The sequence below is a fragment of the Pungitius pungitius genome, chromosome 11 (genome assembly GCF_949316345.1).
Source record: "Pungitius pungitius chromosome 11, fPunPun2.1, whole genome shotgun sequence".
Taxonomy (NCBI): Eukaryota; Metazoa; Chordata; class Actinopteri; order Perciformes; family Gasterosteidae; genus Pungitius; species Pungitius pungitius.
The window spans coordinates 18,881,901-18,898,022 of record NC_084910.1 but is presented as its reverse complement, the minus strand read 5'-3'; the positions used below and the strand labels follow the sequence as shown (position 1 = coordinate 18,898,022).

General features: G+C 47.7%; 2 protein-coding genes across 4 annotated transcripts; one reads left to right on the top strand and one right to left on the bottom strand.

Moving 5' to 3' along the window:
- The first annotated feature begins 1,519 nt into the window (after positions 1-1,519).
- Positions 1,520-7,504, top strand: aldh5a1 (aldehyde dehydrogenase 5 family, member A1 (succinate-semialdehyde dehydrogenase)). The gene is made up of 10 exons (XM_037454157.2): positions 1,520-1,911; positions 2,602-2,685; positions 4,092-4,262; positions 4,542-4,658; positions 4,778-4,921; positions 5,024-5,167; positions 5,239-5,397; positions 6,068-6,231; positions 6,404-6,462; positions 6,584-7,504. The coding sequence occupies exons 1-10, from the start codon at positions 1,639-1,641 to the stop codon at positions 6,793-6,795; spliced, it is 1,527 nt and encodes a 508-aa protein (XP_037310054.2). The 5' UTR covers positions 1,520-1,638; the 3' UTR covers positions 6,796-7,504.
- A 374-nt stretch (positions 7,505-7,878) lies between these two features.
- Positions 7,879-15,829, bottom strand: LOC119197654 (dyslexia-associated protein KIAA0319 homolog). 3 transcript variants are annotated; one of them, XM_037454154.2, is made up of 18 exons: positions 15,559-15,829; positions 15,376-15,414; positions 14,838-14,976; positions 14,686-14,735; positions 13,519-14,147; positions 13,258-13,372; positions 12,835-13,080; positions 11,996-12,146; positions 11,773-11,921; positions 11,530-11,681; positions 10,326-10,464; positions 10,090-10,249; positions 9,862-9,998; positions 9,515-9,637; positions 9,347-9,437; positions 9,181-9,272; positions 8,565-8,621; positions 7,880-8,019 (listed from the first exon to the last, which is right to left on the bottom strand). In XM_037454154.2, the coding sequence occupies exons 4-18, from the start codon at positions 14,726-14,728 to the stop codon at positions 7,910-7,912; spliced, it is 2,394 nt and encodes a 797-aa protein (XP_037310051.2). In that variant the 5' UTR covers positions 14,729-14,735; positions 14,838-14,976; positions 15,376-15,414; positions 15,559-15,829; the 3' UTR covers positions 7,880-7,909. The 3 variants fall into 3 exon arrangements, with proteins under 3 accessions (XP_037310053.2, XP_037310051.2, XP_037310050.2); XM_037454153.2 differs by lacking the exon at positions 15,376-15,414; XM_037454156.2 differs by lacking the exons at positions 8,565-8,621; positions 15,376-15,414 and having other exon boundaries at positions 7,879-8,019.
- Positions 15,830-16,122: the final 293 nt, after the last annotated feature.

Sequence of the window (16,122 nt, the reverse complement as noted above, 5' to 3'; positions counted from 1 at the left end):
CTTTGTTTCAAATGTCTCTGCCAATCAATGTTTCCAAAACAAAGAATTTCAGAAATAAAGTGATGTGTAATAATGTGAAATGACAAAGAAAAAGTATTGAACACGCTTACTGATATTCATTCAATACTTAGTACAAAAGCCTTTGTTGGTAATGACAGCTTCAAGACGCCTCCTGTATGGAGAGACTAGTCGGATGCTTTGCTCTGGTGTGATTTGGGCTCATTCTTCCACACAGTCTTCAAATCTGTGTGGAAGACACTTTATGGCGCTGTCCCTCACCGGAGACACACACACACACACACACACACACACACACACACACACACACACACACACACACACACACACACACACACACACACACACACACAGCTGGGACCGAACACCTGTATGTTACTTTGTGTCTATTTCCATGGTGGATAACGGAAAGTAGTCTTTAGACCCAACGCTGGAGGGAAAGCAGGTGGAATGTTTTAAAAGAAAGAAAAAAAGAGCTACAGATGCAGAAGAAGTGCATCATCTTGCCGACTGTAAACTCTAAATCTGACTTAAAGAAACCTTTGACCATCACGTGATGTCACGTGAAGAAGATTTGAAGACGAGCTGCTGGTTCTGTGATGCCAAAATATTGACCGATGAAGCAATAATCAAATTAATTTGACGATGATAAGACTACGTTGTCATTTGCACTTTATTTCTATTTCATATCCATATTATTAATTAATTACATTTCTATTTTCTATTACTTTTTAGTAAATGTAAGTTATTTTTGTTTTGGGCCTGGCTCAGGCCTTTCAAATTATTATTATTATTATTATTAAATTCAATAAATCACCAAAGATGCAGGAATCAGGAATTGTTTATTGCCATCATATGTCAGTCAGACATGGAATTTGACTTGGCGGTTGGTGCATGACGAAGACAGTACGACAATGATATCTGACAACGTAGTGCAGGAATAAGATAAAAATAAAAATATAGTGAAATATATGCTTTGGGTAAGTATGCTAAAGCTATGGGGTTAGTTAAGTTAAGAGATAAAAATAAAAATAAAGGTAACAGAAAGTGACAAAGTGTATGTGCATGTAGAGAGTGAAGAGTCCGCCAGGCGGGGGGGGGGGGGGGGCGTCGTTTCACTGCGGCGTCTCACCGCGTGAGTAAAGGTGAACACACCTTTGACTAAAATGTCCAGTAAATCCAGTTAGAGTTGGAAATAAATGCTGGAGTTGTTCCACGGATGTTCAAGAGCTCATCTCTGATTAAAAACAAAAAGAGCACAGAAACACAGTGGCAGCCATCTTGTAATGTCTTATATAAATCTTAAACACAAAGAGCATAGTATTATTTCCAGACCATTTTATGATTAAATACATATTTAAAATATTGAATTTGGGGTCAGAATTTTCCAGAGGACAACACGAGGAGAGCAAGTTGTACACATCCGGATCCACGTGGTGGCGGTAAAGCATCCAACTGTTTTTGCTAACCGTCAATGCACCCCAAAGAAGAAGAAGAAGAAGAAGAAGAAGGAGAAGGAGGAGGAGGAGGAGAAGAAGAAGAAGGAGGAGACCCCCGCAGACATCAGCCGGAGCTTCTGCAGAGGCAGGGAGAGACCCACCCGCAGACATTCCGCGGGACATGTCCTCTCTGCGCTTCCTGAGGAGCCGCTGCTCCCTCCGGCTTCCCGCCGCCATGCTCAGACACTACAGCCTGGACGCCTCCCACCCGCTGCTCCGCACGCAGGGCTACGTCAACGGCCGCTGGCTCCCCGCTGCCTCGCAGTTCCCGGTGCTGGACCCGGCCACCGGGGAGGAGATCGCCCGGGTGTCCGACTGCGGCCCGGAGGAGGCCAAGCAGGCCGTGGACGCGGCGTACGAGGCGTTTCACTCCTGGAAGCGGAACAGTGCCAAGGTGCGTCCGCCACCGAAAAAAGGACCAATTTAACATCCGCGGGGCAGGTTCGGATGGCTCCGTGAATGCGTGCTAGCAGTAATGGGAATCACCCGACCTCACGTTGTTTAAATAAAAAGCCTTAATGACAAGTATTCACTTTACTATTAATAATAATTATTGTAACGTTCAGGGTCCAATCACCAACCCGAGGGCTCGACCGACGCTGTGACGTCACGAATGTACCTCGGCAACTAATCGATCCTTTTCAAGTTCATCGCTATCTCTCTATTCGAAGTGACTTCAATCGATCAGAAGACAAATACTGTTAAAAGTATCAAAGTACAAGTATTCAAATACACAGAATTCTTTTAAAAGTAAACGTGCGTGTTAATTTTTGATGGCTTCGTGTGTTCAACTTTTTGTAGTGTAGTTATTATACAATAGAACAAACTCCAGTTAATGTTTACTTCAGAACAGGATTTGATGAAGTGAAAACAGTGAATAAATCACTTGAGTCAACCTACTCTGAGTTGATTGAACCAACTCTAAACTCTGAGTTTAGGTTTTGACTCAGAGTTTGAACCTCCTACTTGAATCGGACCCCATGAACCAGTTTGATAACCGTTCAGTCTTTACTGGCGAAACGTTAACTGTGAATATAAAGGTTGGATCTGCTGATTCCTGAAACGATGTGATTGGTCTCTGCAGGAGAGGAGCATCGTGTTGAGAAAGTGGTTTGAACTGATGATGCTGCACAAAGAAGAGCTCGCTGAACTCATCACCTACGAATGTGTGAGTCTCAACAAGAGGAAGATGATGACCCATAACCAGTAGAGAGGAAGATGATGACCCATAACCAGTAGAGAGGAAGATGATGACCCATAACCAGTAGAGAGGAAGATGATGACCCATAACCAGTAGAGAGGCAGATGATGACCCATAACCAGTAGAGAGGAAGATGATGACCCATAACCAGTAGAGAGGAAGATGATGACCCATAACCAGTAGAGAGGAAGATGACTGACCATAACCAGTAGAGAGGAAGATGATGACCCATAACCAGTAGAGAGGAAGATGATGACCCATAACCAGTAGAGAGGAAGATGATGACCCATAACCAGTAGAGAGGAAGATGATGACCCATAACCAGTAGAGAGGAAGATGACTAACCATAACCAGTAGAGAGGAAGATGACTAACCATAACCAGTAGAGAGGAAGATGACTGACCATAACCAGTAGAGAGGAAGATGATGACCCATAACCAGTAGAGAGGAAGATGACTGACCATAACCAGTAGAGAGGAAGATGACTGACCATAACCAGTAGAGAGGAAGATGACTAACCATAACCAGTAGAGAGGAAGATGACTGACCATAACCAGTAGAGAGGAAGATGACTGACCATAACCAGTAGAGAGGAAGATGACTGACCATAACCAGTAGAGAGGAAGATGACTGACCATAACTAGTAGAGAGGAAGATGATGACCCATAACCAGTAGAGAGGAAGATGACTAACCATAACCAGTAGAAAGGAAGATGACTAACCATAACCAGTAGAGAGGAAGATGACTGACCATAACCAGTAGAGAGGAAGATGACTAACCATAACCAGTAGAGAGGAAGATGACTAACCATAACCAGTAGAGAGGAAGATGACTGACCATAACCAGTAGAGAGGAAGATGACTGACCATAACCAGTAGAGAGGAAAATGATGACCCATAACCAGTAGAGAGGAAGATGATGACCCATAACCAGTAGAGAGGAAGATGACTGACCATAACCAGTAGAGAGGAAGATGACTGACCATAACCAGTAGAGAGGAAAATGATGACCCATAACCAGTAGAGAGGAAGATGACTGACCATAACCAGTAGAGAGGAAGATGACTGACCATAACCAGTAGAGAGGAAGATGACTAACCATAACCAGTAGAGAGGAAGATGACTAACCATAACCAGTAGAGAGGAAGATGACTAACCATAACCAGTAGAGAGGAAGATGACTAACCATAACCAGTAGAGAGGAAGATGACTGACCATAACCAGTAGAGAGGAAGATGACTGACCATAACCAGTAGAGAGGAAGATGACTGACCATAACCCACAGGGATCAATAAAGACTATTTCTTAATGGTATACTTCTATATTAAACAGGGACAGTGGAGCTGAGCTGGTCTCAATGAAACCTCTTTCAGGGTAAACCCATGTCGGAGTCTCTGGGCGAGGTGTCGTACTCGGCCTCGTTCCTCGAGTGGTTTTCAGAGGAGGCTCGGCGAGTCTACGGCGACGTCGTCCCGTCGCCCGCCAAAGACCGAAAGATCCTCCTCTTGAAACAACCTGTGGGCGTGGCTTCCATCATCACGCCGGTGAGTAGCCAATCAGAAGCTCCCCTGGGGACACAGCTGCTCAACATGTCGACCACTATCATTGGATGGGTGGAGATGACACGTACAGCAGGTGTCCACCAGATGCCCAGAGGGAGATCTTTGGAGACCTTTGGAGATCTTTGGAGATCTTTGGAGACCTTTGTCCCTTTGCAGGAATGCAGTGCTGGTTCTTATTGCCTAAACGGTTTGTCCTCCCAGGGAGCCTCTGATATAATTGTAGTGTGTACAATAGAATTGATTGTAGCTGCTGCTCCACAGTGGAACTTCCCCAGTGCAATGATCACCAGGAAGGTGGCGGCAGCTCTGGCGGCCGGCTGCACGGTGGTGGTGAAACCGGCCGAGGACACGCCGCTGTCGGCTCTGGCTCTGGCTGAGGTAGACCCCCCCCCCCCCCAACTCAACCCCTCCCCCCCGAGACGTGTCGTCTTCCTCCGCGCCGCTCCGGCTTCCAGCGACTCCGCTGACGTGTTTTTTTTTTTTTCTTCTTCCTGCAGCTGGCTGAGAAGGCGGGGGTCCCGCCGGGGGTCTTCAACGTGGTCCCGTGCTCCAGGGAGAAGACACCGGCCGTGGGGGAGGTCCTCTGCACCGACCCGCTAGTCGCCAAAATCTCCTTCACTGGGTCCACCGCCACCGGCAAGGTGGGAGCTAGGAGTCTTTGAGAGGGGGAGGGGGGGCTATGAACCGAAGTTGGAGATGTATTGTTCCTACACGTATAGATGTGCATGTTCCTCTGCTCTCAGCTCCTGCTGAAAATGGCGGCCGACACCGTGAAAAAGGCGTCCATGGAACTGGGAGGCCACGCCCCCTTCATTGTGTTCGACAGTGCCGACGTGGACAAGGCAGTGTCTGGAGCCATGGCCTCCAAGTTCAGAAACTCTGGGCAGGTACGGTTCTGGTCGCGGACGCGGCTCTTCCGGCGAAGCCGTAAAAACGACCCGTCCTCTTCTCCCGGCAGACGTGCGTGTGCTCCAACCGCTTTCTGGTGCAGAGCGGCGTCCACGACGCCTTCGTGGACAAATTGGGCCGCGCGATGGACGCCGAGCTTCGGCTGGGTCACGGCTCGGAGCCCGGAACAACCCAGGGCCCGCTGATCAACACCAGGGCTGCGGAGAAGGTAAGCGCCTGCTTCATCGCCATGGCGACAGTAGCAACCTGTTACCACCATGCCCCCCCCCCCCCCCCCCCCCCCCCCCCACCTCAAAGAACTCCTCGACCTACTTGTTTTTATTTCTTATTTTAAACTGTAGCCCTTTGAGATCCGCCGATATAAAGGGCACTATAAATAAAATGTATTATTATTATTCTAGGTGAGTTGTGAGTTGTGACCCTCTGAGAATGAATGGGATGCCGATGGCTTGCTGGCTGTCACACCCTAAATAAATATCCGGGTCGGGGGAAAGGTCACTTCCTGTTATGGATCAAAGCCCCACTCGGCGGTGCCAGCGAGGTGACTTCACACCTCTTATGATACGCATTTCTTTAATATGTACTCCATCCTATGGCCATCATGTGTCCCCTCTGCCTGTCCTGAACCCTTAATAGTTCTTCATCCTTAAAAGGTCATAGAACAACTTTATACTACTATCCTCTCAACAGCGATGATGAAGAGCATCTCAAACGCTCTTTTAGTATAACCTATAGCCTGTTGAGCAGCAATGAGCAATCCAGCAGTGGTAGGGGGGGGGGGTAAATGTTAGTAGAGTAAAACACTAAATATCTGACATGTTTATCCTGTGTTTTGTTCTGAATGAAGTCAACGTTTTCACGTCTCTTGGGTGTTGCAGGTGGTCCACCAGATCTCAGATGCTGTGTCTCGGGGGGCCAAGGTGCTGAAGGGGGGGAAGCGTCTGGACGGGTCCTTCATGGAACCCACTCTGCTGGTCGGCGTCACCACGGAGATGATCTGCACCAAGGAGGAGACCTTCGGCCCACTGCTGCCCGTCATCAGGTCTGAACACCCACCCGACTGTTACTCCTAAATATCTTTCTACATTGTTGACAACATACTATTTAATTCTTTGGGTATTTGAGATTTCTCCTCCCATGCTTTTAACTATCTACAAGATCAACATTTAGGACAACAAAACTATTCCTAAGCCCTTCTATAACTGTGTTTCTAGGTTTAATACAGAGGAGGAAGCTCTGGCTATCGCTAACGCGTCTAATGTCGGGCTGGCAGGTGAGAGAAACCTTAAAGTGACCTTAATCTGAGCTGAGATCTGGTAACTCTCGGAGGACATGCAGGTAACCGAAGGAGAAGCTTGGTGGTAAGTTGACCCTGCTGACGCCTCTGTCCTCAGGTTACTTCTTCTCTCAGGACGTCAGTCAGATCTGGCGGGTGACGGAGGCGCTGGAGGTGGGGATGGTCGGGGTCAACGAGGGCCTCCTCTCCACCCCGGAGGCGGCGTTCGGAGGAGTCAAACAGTCTGGTTTGGGTCTCGAAGGTTCCAAGTACGGCATCGACGAGTATCTGGAGGTCAAGTACATGTGCTTCGGAGGCCTGAAGCCTTGAGTGCGACCATCAGATCTCAGCTTTATAGAACCTATAACCAACTGTGAATCTAAATCAGTCCCTACTAACACCTGGGTAGTGAGCCCCCCCTCTTTATAGAGACGATCAATTTCCCCCAGATGTCAGGATTACTCTGAAGTCAGGAGCAGCAGTGGTAGCTTAGCCTAGCTAATGTAAACGGTAACATTACACCCTTCAGGTGGTTGCCATAGTAACATTTAAGCGGTACACATTCTTGGGATATTTTTTTACTTTTACAAAAAAAAACGTGTAAACTATTTAGTGAAGTATTTCAAATGTCAACCTAAACTCTCAAGTTGCTTTCTAAATGATAAGTTCAATAAAATGAAAAGCTAGTTAGCAGCTATTTGCCTAGTTACGGTTGCTAGGATGATATTGATGTTAAGTGTGGTGATAATGAAGCTGTAGCCAATTAGAATCATGTATTCTACTCCTGTGACTTTAAATGATTTGTCTATTATATTTACCAACTCATACATTTACATGTTGGTTGAACTATTGCTAATATCCAGAATCTCCTGAATCCAATGACGTCATCGCAGCACAATTACTTCTAGATGCCTATGAATTCATTTTTGACAGATCAAAACCTTTTTAAAATAATTGGGTTAAACATCCTTAAGTCAGCAGCTTCATATATATGTACATGTACACATGTATTATTGTGATTATTGAAATATGTATAAAATAAATCAGAGAAAACAAGCCCCACCCCCCCCCCCCAGTGCCAACCCTTATGCACAACTAGTGGATGTTCTCAACTCGTCTCCTATTGAAGAATTGTCATCACCGGCGTGGAGTAGTGTTTTATATTCCCTTTGCACCCTGGCATTCATGCACATGAAGAAGGGAACACGATGGTGAAAGTGTTGTTGGTGGGAACGATCACACGCTGTCAGATGGAGCGAGGTCCAAACAGAACAAAACCTGGACGAGTCACTTTAAATGTTTTAGAAGGCAGCACGCATAGACATAATATGAAAACGCTTCTTCTGGATGGGCAAGAATCCTCCAAATCACATGATCCAGGAATTGTAGGGGGGGGAAAAAAAACAGTCTTGACGAGTCCAAAGGTCCTAGACGGGTCCAGGTCTCAGCTGAAGGCGTCTCGATCCCGGCTGAATGGGGAGTCCTGGTCGCTGTCCAGCTCAGACTCTGACATCATCAGGCTGGAGTTCTGCGCTGTGCTGCGGTGTTTGATATCTGCAGAAAGGGAGGGGTTTGATTCCCGATATAGAAGAAAGAAACTCCCATCTCATACAAAAAAACCCACTGATGTAGTCCTTAATATTTATTTATTCTTTCTAAATAAAAACGAGTGAACCCTGGCCTCCGTATCTCAACCTCTGAATGTTCCCTTGGTTACTTAGCAGTGCTGTCTGTGTTTTGAGCCCTTAGGGCCCCCTTACAGGATCATTGAGGCTCTACACTCACCTAAAGGATTATTAGGAACACCTGTTCAATGTCTCATTAATGCAATCATCTAATCAACCAATCACATGGCAGTTGCTTCAATGCATTTAGGGGTGTGGTTCTGGTCCAGACAATCTCCTGAACTCCAAACTGAATGTCAGAATGGGAAAGAAAGGTGATTTAACTTCCAGTATGCGGCGGTCCTGTGGGAGAAAATGCCTCGTTGATGCTAGAGGTCAGAGGTCATGGGCCGACTGATTCAAGCTGATAGAAGAGCAACTTTGACTGAAATAACCACTCGTTACAAAAAGAGGCTACAATTTACAAGAGCTCACCAAAATTGGACAGTTGAAGACTGGAAAAATGTTGCCTGGTCTGATGAGTCTCGATTTCTGTTGAGACATTCAGATGTTGGAGTAAACAGAATGAGGACATGGATCCATCATGCCTTGTTACCACTGTGCAGGCTGGTGGTGGTGGTGGTGTGATGGTGTGATGGTGTGGGGGAGGTTTATTTGGCCCACTTTAGGCCCCTTCGTGCCAATTGGGCATCGTTTAAATGCCACGGCCTACCTGAGCATTGCTTGTGACCATGTCCATCCCTTTATGGCCACCATGTACCATCCTCTGATGGCTACTTCCACCAGGATGATGCACCAGGTCACAAAGCTCCAATCATTTCTAATTGGTTTCTTGAACATAACGATGAGTTCACTGCACTAAAATGGTCCCCACAGTCACCAGATCTCAACCCAATAGAGCAGATTTGGGATGTGGTGGATGGAGATGTTCATCCCACAAATCTCCATCAACTGCAGGATTCTGTCCTATCAATATGGGCCAACATTTCTAAAGAATTGTAAGGCAGTTCTGAAGGCGAAAGGGGGTCAAACCCAGTATTGGTGTGGTGTTCCTAATAATCCTTTAGGTGAGTGTATGTTATGGACTCACTGATTTTGGGTCTGAGCTCCATCCTCTCCTGCGCGTCCATGTTATCAAGGATGGTGTATTTGCTTTTCTTCCTCACTTTGGTCTGCCTCCTCCTGAATACAGCAAACAGGTCGTTAGAACACCAGAGGACACGAGGTGAGACCATAAGGTCTGTGGACGTGTTCACCTCCTGCAGCAGCAGATGAAGATCCAGCTGAGGGACAAGATGGAGACCATGAGCAGGAAGCCGGACAAGATGACGTACAGCACCCTCCACTCTGACGGGAAGAACAGGGTGAGCACAGAACCACGTGGGCCCTCCTAGTTCAGTCTGATAATAAAACCAGGCTCATACCACAGTTGCTCTCTCCATCACCAAGGTATAGGCGAACCAGGTTCTCCGTCCAAAAGGGGTCACATGCACACTCCTTTGTGATTGGATCACACCGACCCCGCCCCGAGCAGCGAAGCAGGCACACTGAGAAAAGACATGGGGCGTAGATTCATGTCAGTCATCTCGATGTTGTTCGAGGCCTTCAAAGAAACCTCAGCTAAGCTCAACTAGGAAACATCCGGATCATGTGAAATGGGTATCCAGGGGGCGACTTGCAGGGTCCTGGTCTGTAAAGTGAACCGGGTCTGGTTTCTCTGTAGTGGACCTGTCCTGGTCTCTGTAGTGAACGGGGCCTGGTTTAAACTCACAAACAGTGTCGACTCTCAGGACCCGGAACAGCAGGTAGTCGCTCTTCTCGCCGAGCAACTGGTTCCTCAGCAGAACCACCAGCCGGGAGCCAGAGATTGGTTCCGAGGGGCCGAGAACCGAGAACCGCAACACCGTGCTGCACCGACACAGACGCATTAAACCAGTCAGCCAGACGGTCACTAAAGCAGCCAGTGAACCAGTTAGCAAACCAGTCAGTAAACCAGTACCTGAGGTGGGAGTGGCCCTGCAGAGCTCGGACCTGGACATCGCTGTCTAGGACGTGGATCAGTGCGGCGAGTTGTCGGACCACCGTGTCCCTCTGAGCCACACTCACCTGAGACACCGACACCAGCATCTCCAGCTCCACCTCCTCAACCCCCCCCGGCTCTACGGAGACACGCACAATCCTCTTCAGCCACCTGGCGATCCATCAATCAATAACCATAAATCGGTCGGGACCTACCGGGTCTTACCTCCACGGTGGACGTGGAAGTGCTAGACCGCCCCTGAGCGTCAGTCACCCTCAGCTGGAACAGGTAGGTTCCTTCCACCAGGTTGGACAGGTAGAGGGAGGCCTGAGTCTCAGATCTGTACAGGACGTCCTGCCAACAGACATTGATCACAGAATCAATATCAGTTGATCACTGAATCCAGGCACCCCTGCTTTGTGATTGGATGGTATTGATTAGCTGACCTTCATGGAGGTCATTCAATCCCTGTATTTCAAATGTAGCTCTATGATATCAAATAATTCTAATTCACTTTGATTCAATCTAATACATACCATTATACAATGATGTTAATCTACCATACAATCTATGGAGTTTAATTAGGGCTGTCAAAAGGAATGCATTCATCTATTAGATTATTGAGATCGAGAATAACGTGATAAAATATTTTTCATTAAGGTTAACGCAGCTTTGTTTCCTTTCCGGTGTGCGTTGACCCCTGACCCCCGAAGCGCCGCGTGCTGCAGTCAGTTAGATGCAGAGACGAGATGGTCGCTGAAGATGGAGAGAACTGAGCTGAGGAAGTCCTCCTCGTGTCCAACAGAAGACAGACCACTTTAGGACTGACGGTGCCCGGGACATGTTGCTAGCTGCTAGGCTAAGCTAGCTGCCAGGCTAAGCTAGCTGCCAGGCTACATCCATGTAAACCTGCAAAGGACCACCACTGTGTCCCTAATGGACAGCGGTGTGGAAACGTCCTGCTGAACGTGGGACATTGTTGGCACTTGACACACGTCACATGATGGAGATTTGAGAGCAAAGTGCACGAGGACAACAGGAAGAGACGTAGCTCAACGTGTTACACCTCCAACATCATCACATGGGGGGAGTTACGCAACAGTGCCTAAAGTGATTAGTGATGAAAGGGCCCTCGACCCTCCTGCAAGTCGTCCGGATTCAGTGCAGTTACATAAAAAGCTTAAATGACGGAGAATGGCGTATAATGGGTTAAAATAAACAACCTCTGAAAGTTATCCACTCTACAAAAGTTATTTATGAAATATTTAAGACATTATTAGAAATAAAAAAAAAAAACGTTTGCCGGCCCTCCGCTGCGTGACAACACCCTCAAACTGTTCCATTATTGGACGATAAAGTACAGCCTCTCGTAGCTTATTGCTTTGTTAAAGCATCGTCTCCTGTGAGGAGTTCACTGACCCCAGCAGCAGGACTTTGGCTGTCTCTGACCCAAAGGTAGTGGACCTCCGTCTGGTCTCCGTCGGTTACGGAGCCCCTAAGGACCAGAGAGCTGTTGGGGAGAGAAACTGTGTGGCTGCCGCTGGCGTGGGCCACAGGGGGGGGACTGGGGGCTGCAGGGGAGGGGGGGGGGGAAGCAGGACAGGAAACAACATGAAGGTCTGGTACAGCTGCAACGCGCGTTATGAAGTGAAAACCTCTGACCTTCATGGACCCTGACGCTCAGCGACGCCGTGTCTGTCGCCCCTTGCTGGTCAGACACCGTCAGCCTGAAGGTGTAGCGTCCCGCCCGGATGCCCGTTGCTGTGGCGACCGCCCGATCCGCCCCCTCCAGCCTCACCCCCGGCGGCCCGCTGCGGAGAGCACAGCTGAGTGGGCACAGCGGGCCTGAGGAGAGTGTTACAGATCGGCTGCGCAGGCGTCATACCTGACCGCTTCCCAGCGGTAGCTCTCAATGCCCACGCCGCCGCCGCCGCCGCTGCTGCCGCCGCCGTCGAGCAGCAAGCTGCTGACCGGGAGGCGCAGCTTCCTGTCCCGACCCACCACCGCCACCGGGCCGCGGTTTGACCTCCCAACCTCTGACGCCGAACAGACAAAAGACGACATGAGTTTCCATAACATGCACAGGTGTATGCTCGCTGCTCCGTGGCGTGGGAAGTACAGAGGGTTTGGTGGTTAATCCCTGTCCGGAGACTCACTGTGCACTAAAAGCAACGCGGTAGATTTTGTGCGACCATTAGTTGACATTTTAGCTTTTAGCTCGGTGGCAAAAAAAAAACGTAAATTGCACAAATGATGGTTTTGAGGCAACGTGAGCTTTCACAAGCGAACATTAAGGTGGAGTCATGATGTGAATGGATGAGGTGGTGAGGGACCCGATGGTGTTTACATGCACGTAGGGGGACTATTTGTCTCTAAAGCGATGAAGTGTGACACACAACGTTTGGTGGCTGCAACTATTTTGTGCTGAAAGGCAGCTTTTTACTTACTATTTATAATGTCTCTGGTAACGTGGTACTAAAGCAATAAGGTACTTGAGGCTGTACTTTGTCTTTAATGATGTAACATGTGGAGGGTAACTACACCCTCAAACTATTACATTATTGGACAATAAAGTACAGCCTCTCGTACCTTATTGCTTTCAAAAAACTAATTTGTGCCTTTGTAGCATAACGTTACGTTAACTGTTTTTAAGTCAACAAGTTAGAGATTATCTAGAAAATAGGTCAAACTAACAGGAACAACAACAGTAAGAAGATCGTTTACCAGAATCTGCAGTTGGAGGGTCAGTGCTGGGAGCGTGACTACAGTTCAGTGACCTTCCAGGAGGTCGGGAGGTGGGGTCAGAGGTCAAGGGTCTTCCAGGAGGATTGGTGGTAGGGTCGGAGCTCAGTGATCTTCCAGGACGAAGGGTGGTGGTGGTGGTGGTGGGGTCAGAGGTCAAAGGCCTTCCAGGTTGATGGGTGGAGTTCAGTGGAGCTCTCACTGCTGACTGAAGTACCTGCAGCACATCTGAGGAGCAGGGATACGCTGAAGCTGACTCCTTTAGGTCATTTGATGAGAAATGATCTTGAACTAACCCTCGTTGGGGCTTTAATACAGGTTATTTCAACATTATGATTCGTGATTATCACAAATACTTATTTCTGGAGGGGGTGTGTAACCGTGACGTCATACTATAAGGTCTACCTGGCTGGAATGGCCGATGGGGCGGAGCTGGGGTGGGAGGGGATGTGCTTATATGGTCGCGTTGGGAGGAGACAGTCGTCAGGGACTTTTGATCTACGCTGCTTCGTGTGTCGTTCTGTGAAGAAAATGAACATCTTAATAAACTAATATAACACTTTCAAGGTTAGCAGTTCTCAATGCTTCTGCTAACGTAGGCTATCAGCGTAAAATCACAGCTTAATTCCACCTGAACTTATGTGTAATATGGAGTGAAGCCCTCACCGTCGTCTCTGCAGCACCAGTTGGGCTCCAGATGTTTCCGTCTCCCTTCCACCCCAGTGAGTCTCTGGTTTGTGTCCACAGCCCCTCCAATCCCTCCTCTCCCTCTGATTGGTTGAACCTATCTTCTCCCTCCAGAGACTCTCCCCTCTCCTGTTGACGTCCCTCTGGATACGCCGCCTCCAGAGCGCTGGCGGAGAGTTCCTGCAGAGGTCCGTCCAGCAGGTCGAGGTCTTCTAGGGCCTCCAGGTCCCCGGGAGCCCTCAGGTCCTCCAGGCCTCCGGGGGCCCTTGAGGACTGTGAGAGGGCCCTCAGGCGGCCTGTGTATGGCCCCACCTTCACCAGTGACTGCAGCCCCGGGGCAGGGGGCAACGTTGTCCGCAGGAAGGCGAGGAAGGAGTCGGCCCCGGGTCTGTGCTGGGGTCGACACTCGTCCCCCTGACAGCTCAGGACGTAGCAGCGTCCCTGTAACATCCAGGCCAGGTTGTAGCCTGGCAGGTCGCAGCACGCCGCCACGCACTGCTGCAAAGACGCCGCGCCGGGGACGCGCAGCACGCCACCAGCCCTTAGCGGTGGGGACACCACCGCCTTTGACAAGGTGGTCCCCTGCAGGCACTGGGAGGTCACTGCGGCTGCAAAACGACACAGCTCTCATGTTGGGGAGAAACTAGAGGTAAAACAGCTCGACCCAGATCAGCTTGACCTCATAATCAGCAACATACAGAGCTGCTGTAGAGATGTTACACACATATAGATATAGATCTGGTGAAAACTTCATGTCAATAGCTCCTTTGGAAATATATTTACTGAGAAAAATGGTGACTTGTTTAATACTTATTTCACCTGCTGTATATATATATACATACACACATGTTCTATTAGGTTTTATATAAATATATTTATATTGCGGCTGTGTTCATATTTATATTGTTAAATATTAATTATATGATATTTATATTGTATATTTATAATAGTTATGATATGGTAGTAATGGTAACGTATATATATGTAACAACAACATTCATTAATCACCACTAATTGAATGAATTTCCAAATGTGCGATTAATTTTTATATATATATATTTATATATTTTTTAAATGTATTGACAGCCCATATAAATGCCTGTATATGATGTTCTTTATTTCTAAATAGGATTTTAGATGTTTTACCTTCGACACTGTGAAGCAGAAGCAGAAAGATTTTCTCCCACATTCTCGGCCTGAAACACATCACAAACGTTACATCTTACAATCTTTAGTCATTCATTATTCATATTAGGGGTAGGATTCGGTACACATCTGTATCTGTAACTCATACTCACAAAATATGCTACCAGCTGCAGTAGTGTGTAATGACTCCTGGAACGTGTCAGCACCACGTTGCCGGACAGCGCCAGCCGTAGCCCCGCCCGGCAGCCAGGACACGCAGCTCAGGGCCTCAAAACAAGCGCACCTTCATCCCTGTGACAAGCAAAACAGCTGTAATAGACGTCGGCTCTTTTACAATATACCATAATACTCGATGTGTTTTGAAAAGTGTTTACTCCAGACCTCTTTCAAAGTGTCTTTCCCATTATTATCAATAGAGAATTATAAAATACAAATTGAATCAGCTTCAGCATTTGTATTGATCACATTCAGCATACAATAATTTCACTAAGCAACCCGACTTTTACTGACACCTCCAAACAAGTGTGTCTGCTCGTGATGCAGATTGGACTTCACCTCACAACCATTAACTAGCCGATTAAACCCGTTTTAGACCTCAGAATGAACCAGCAGAATGAGACATATTTCAATTTCGGGTTCCTAGCACGTGACCACGAATGACGTTAACCCCATTAAATAATTTGTTCCTACCACGTCTTCGACAGTGAGACACGGTAGAAGGCTGGAAGGCTAGTGACGTAGACACGGAGGAGAATCGGAACTAACGTTATTTAACACACACACCGCAATGTTTTGCGTTAAAGAATCAAGCACGTGCTATTTGACCGTTCAAACATTGGAACGTCCACGTTTAAAAGTTGACCATAAACGCACCTCTGCGCCCAGTAGCTCCTCACTGGTTCCTCGCTGGTTCCTCACTGGTTGCAATCGATTCATTGGACTCTTCGCTGGTGCTGAAACTGAACCGAGAAAACACGAGCGGTGCCGAGTTCAGTCAATCGTCGGGCAGGGAACATGGACGCGCACTTCTTCCGGTCATAGTTGTCAAAATAAAAGAAGCACGTTGCCGTCAAAGTATTTGAGATGTGTGTTCATCTTCTGAAGTGTGAAAGGTAGACATTTTGCTTCCTCACAGGAACGAAGGTGCGTTTGTTTTGAGGCACTGAGTTGCATTTCGGGTGCTATCATGCGGGGCTAACGGTGGCGCTGTCCGGCAGTGTGGTGCTGAAAAAGGTCCATGTGCCAAAACAATAAAAAATATATATACATTTTAATAGTGTTGGAAAAACGTAGACTCTGTGTTCCGATAATAATCTGATGATCATGGTGCTTGTGCATCGATGTTTATAATCTCAGGGTGACAGAAGATGATCGTCTACATCTGATATTGGTAGCAGCAGCATAACCCCCTCCCCGTTCTAGTAGGTTTCATCTGGA

Coding starts and splice junctions, on each gene's coding strand:
- aldh5a1 (XM_037454157.2), top strand. CDS start 1,639: ATGTCCTCTCTGCGCTTCCTGAGGAGCCGCTGCTCCCTCCGGCTTCCC. Junction 1,912..2,601: donor GGAAGCGGAACAGTGCCAAG/GTGCGTCCGCCA, acceptor TGGTCTCTGCAG/GAGAGGAGCATCGTGTTGAG. Junction 5,168..5,238: donor AGTTCAGAAACTCTGGGCAG/GTACGGTTCTGG, acceptor TTCTCCCGGCAG/ACGTGCGTGTGCTCCAACCG.
- LOC119197654 (XM_037454154.2), bottom strand. CDS start 14,728: ATGTGGGAGAAAATCTTTCTGCTTCTGCTTCACAGTGTCGAAG. Junction 11,922..11,995: donor TACCGCTGGGAAGCGGTCAG/GTATGACGCCTG, acceptor TGCTCTCCGCAG/CGGGCCGCCGGGGGTGAGGC. Junction 8,020..8,564: donor TCTTCAACTGTCCAATTTTG/GTGAGCTCTTGT, acceptor CCCTTTCTGCAG/ATATCAAACACCGCAGCACA.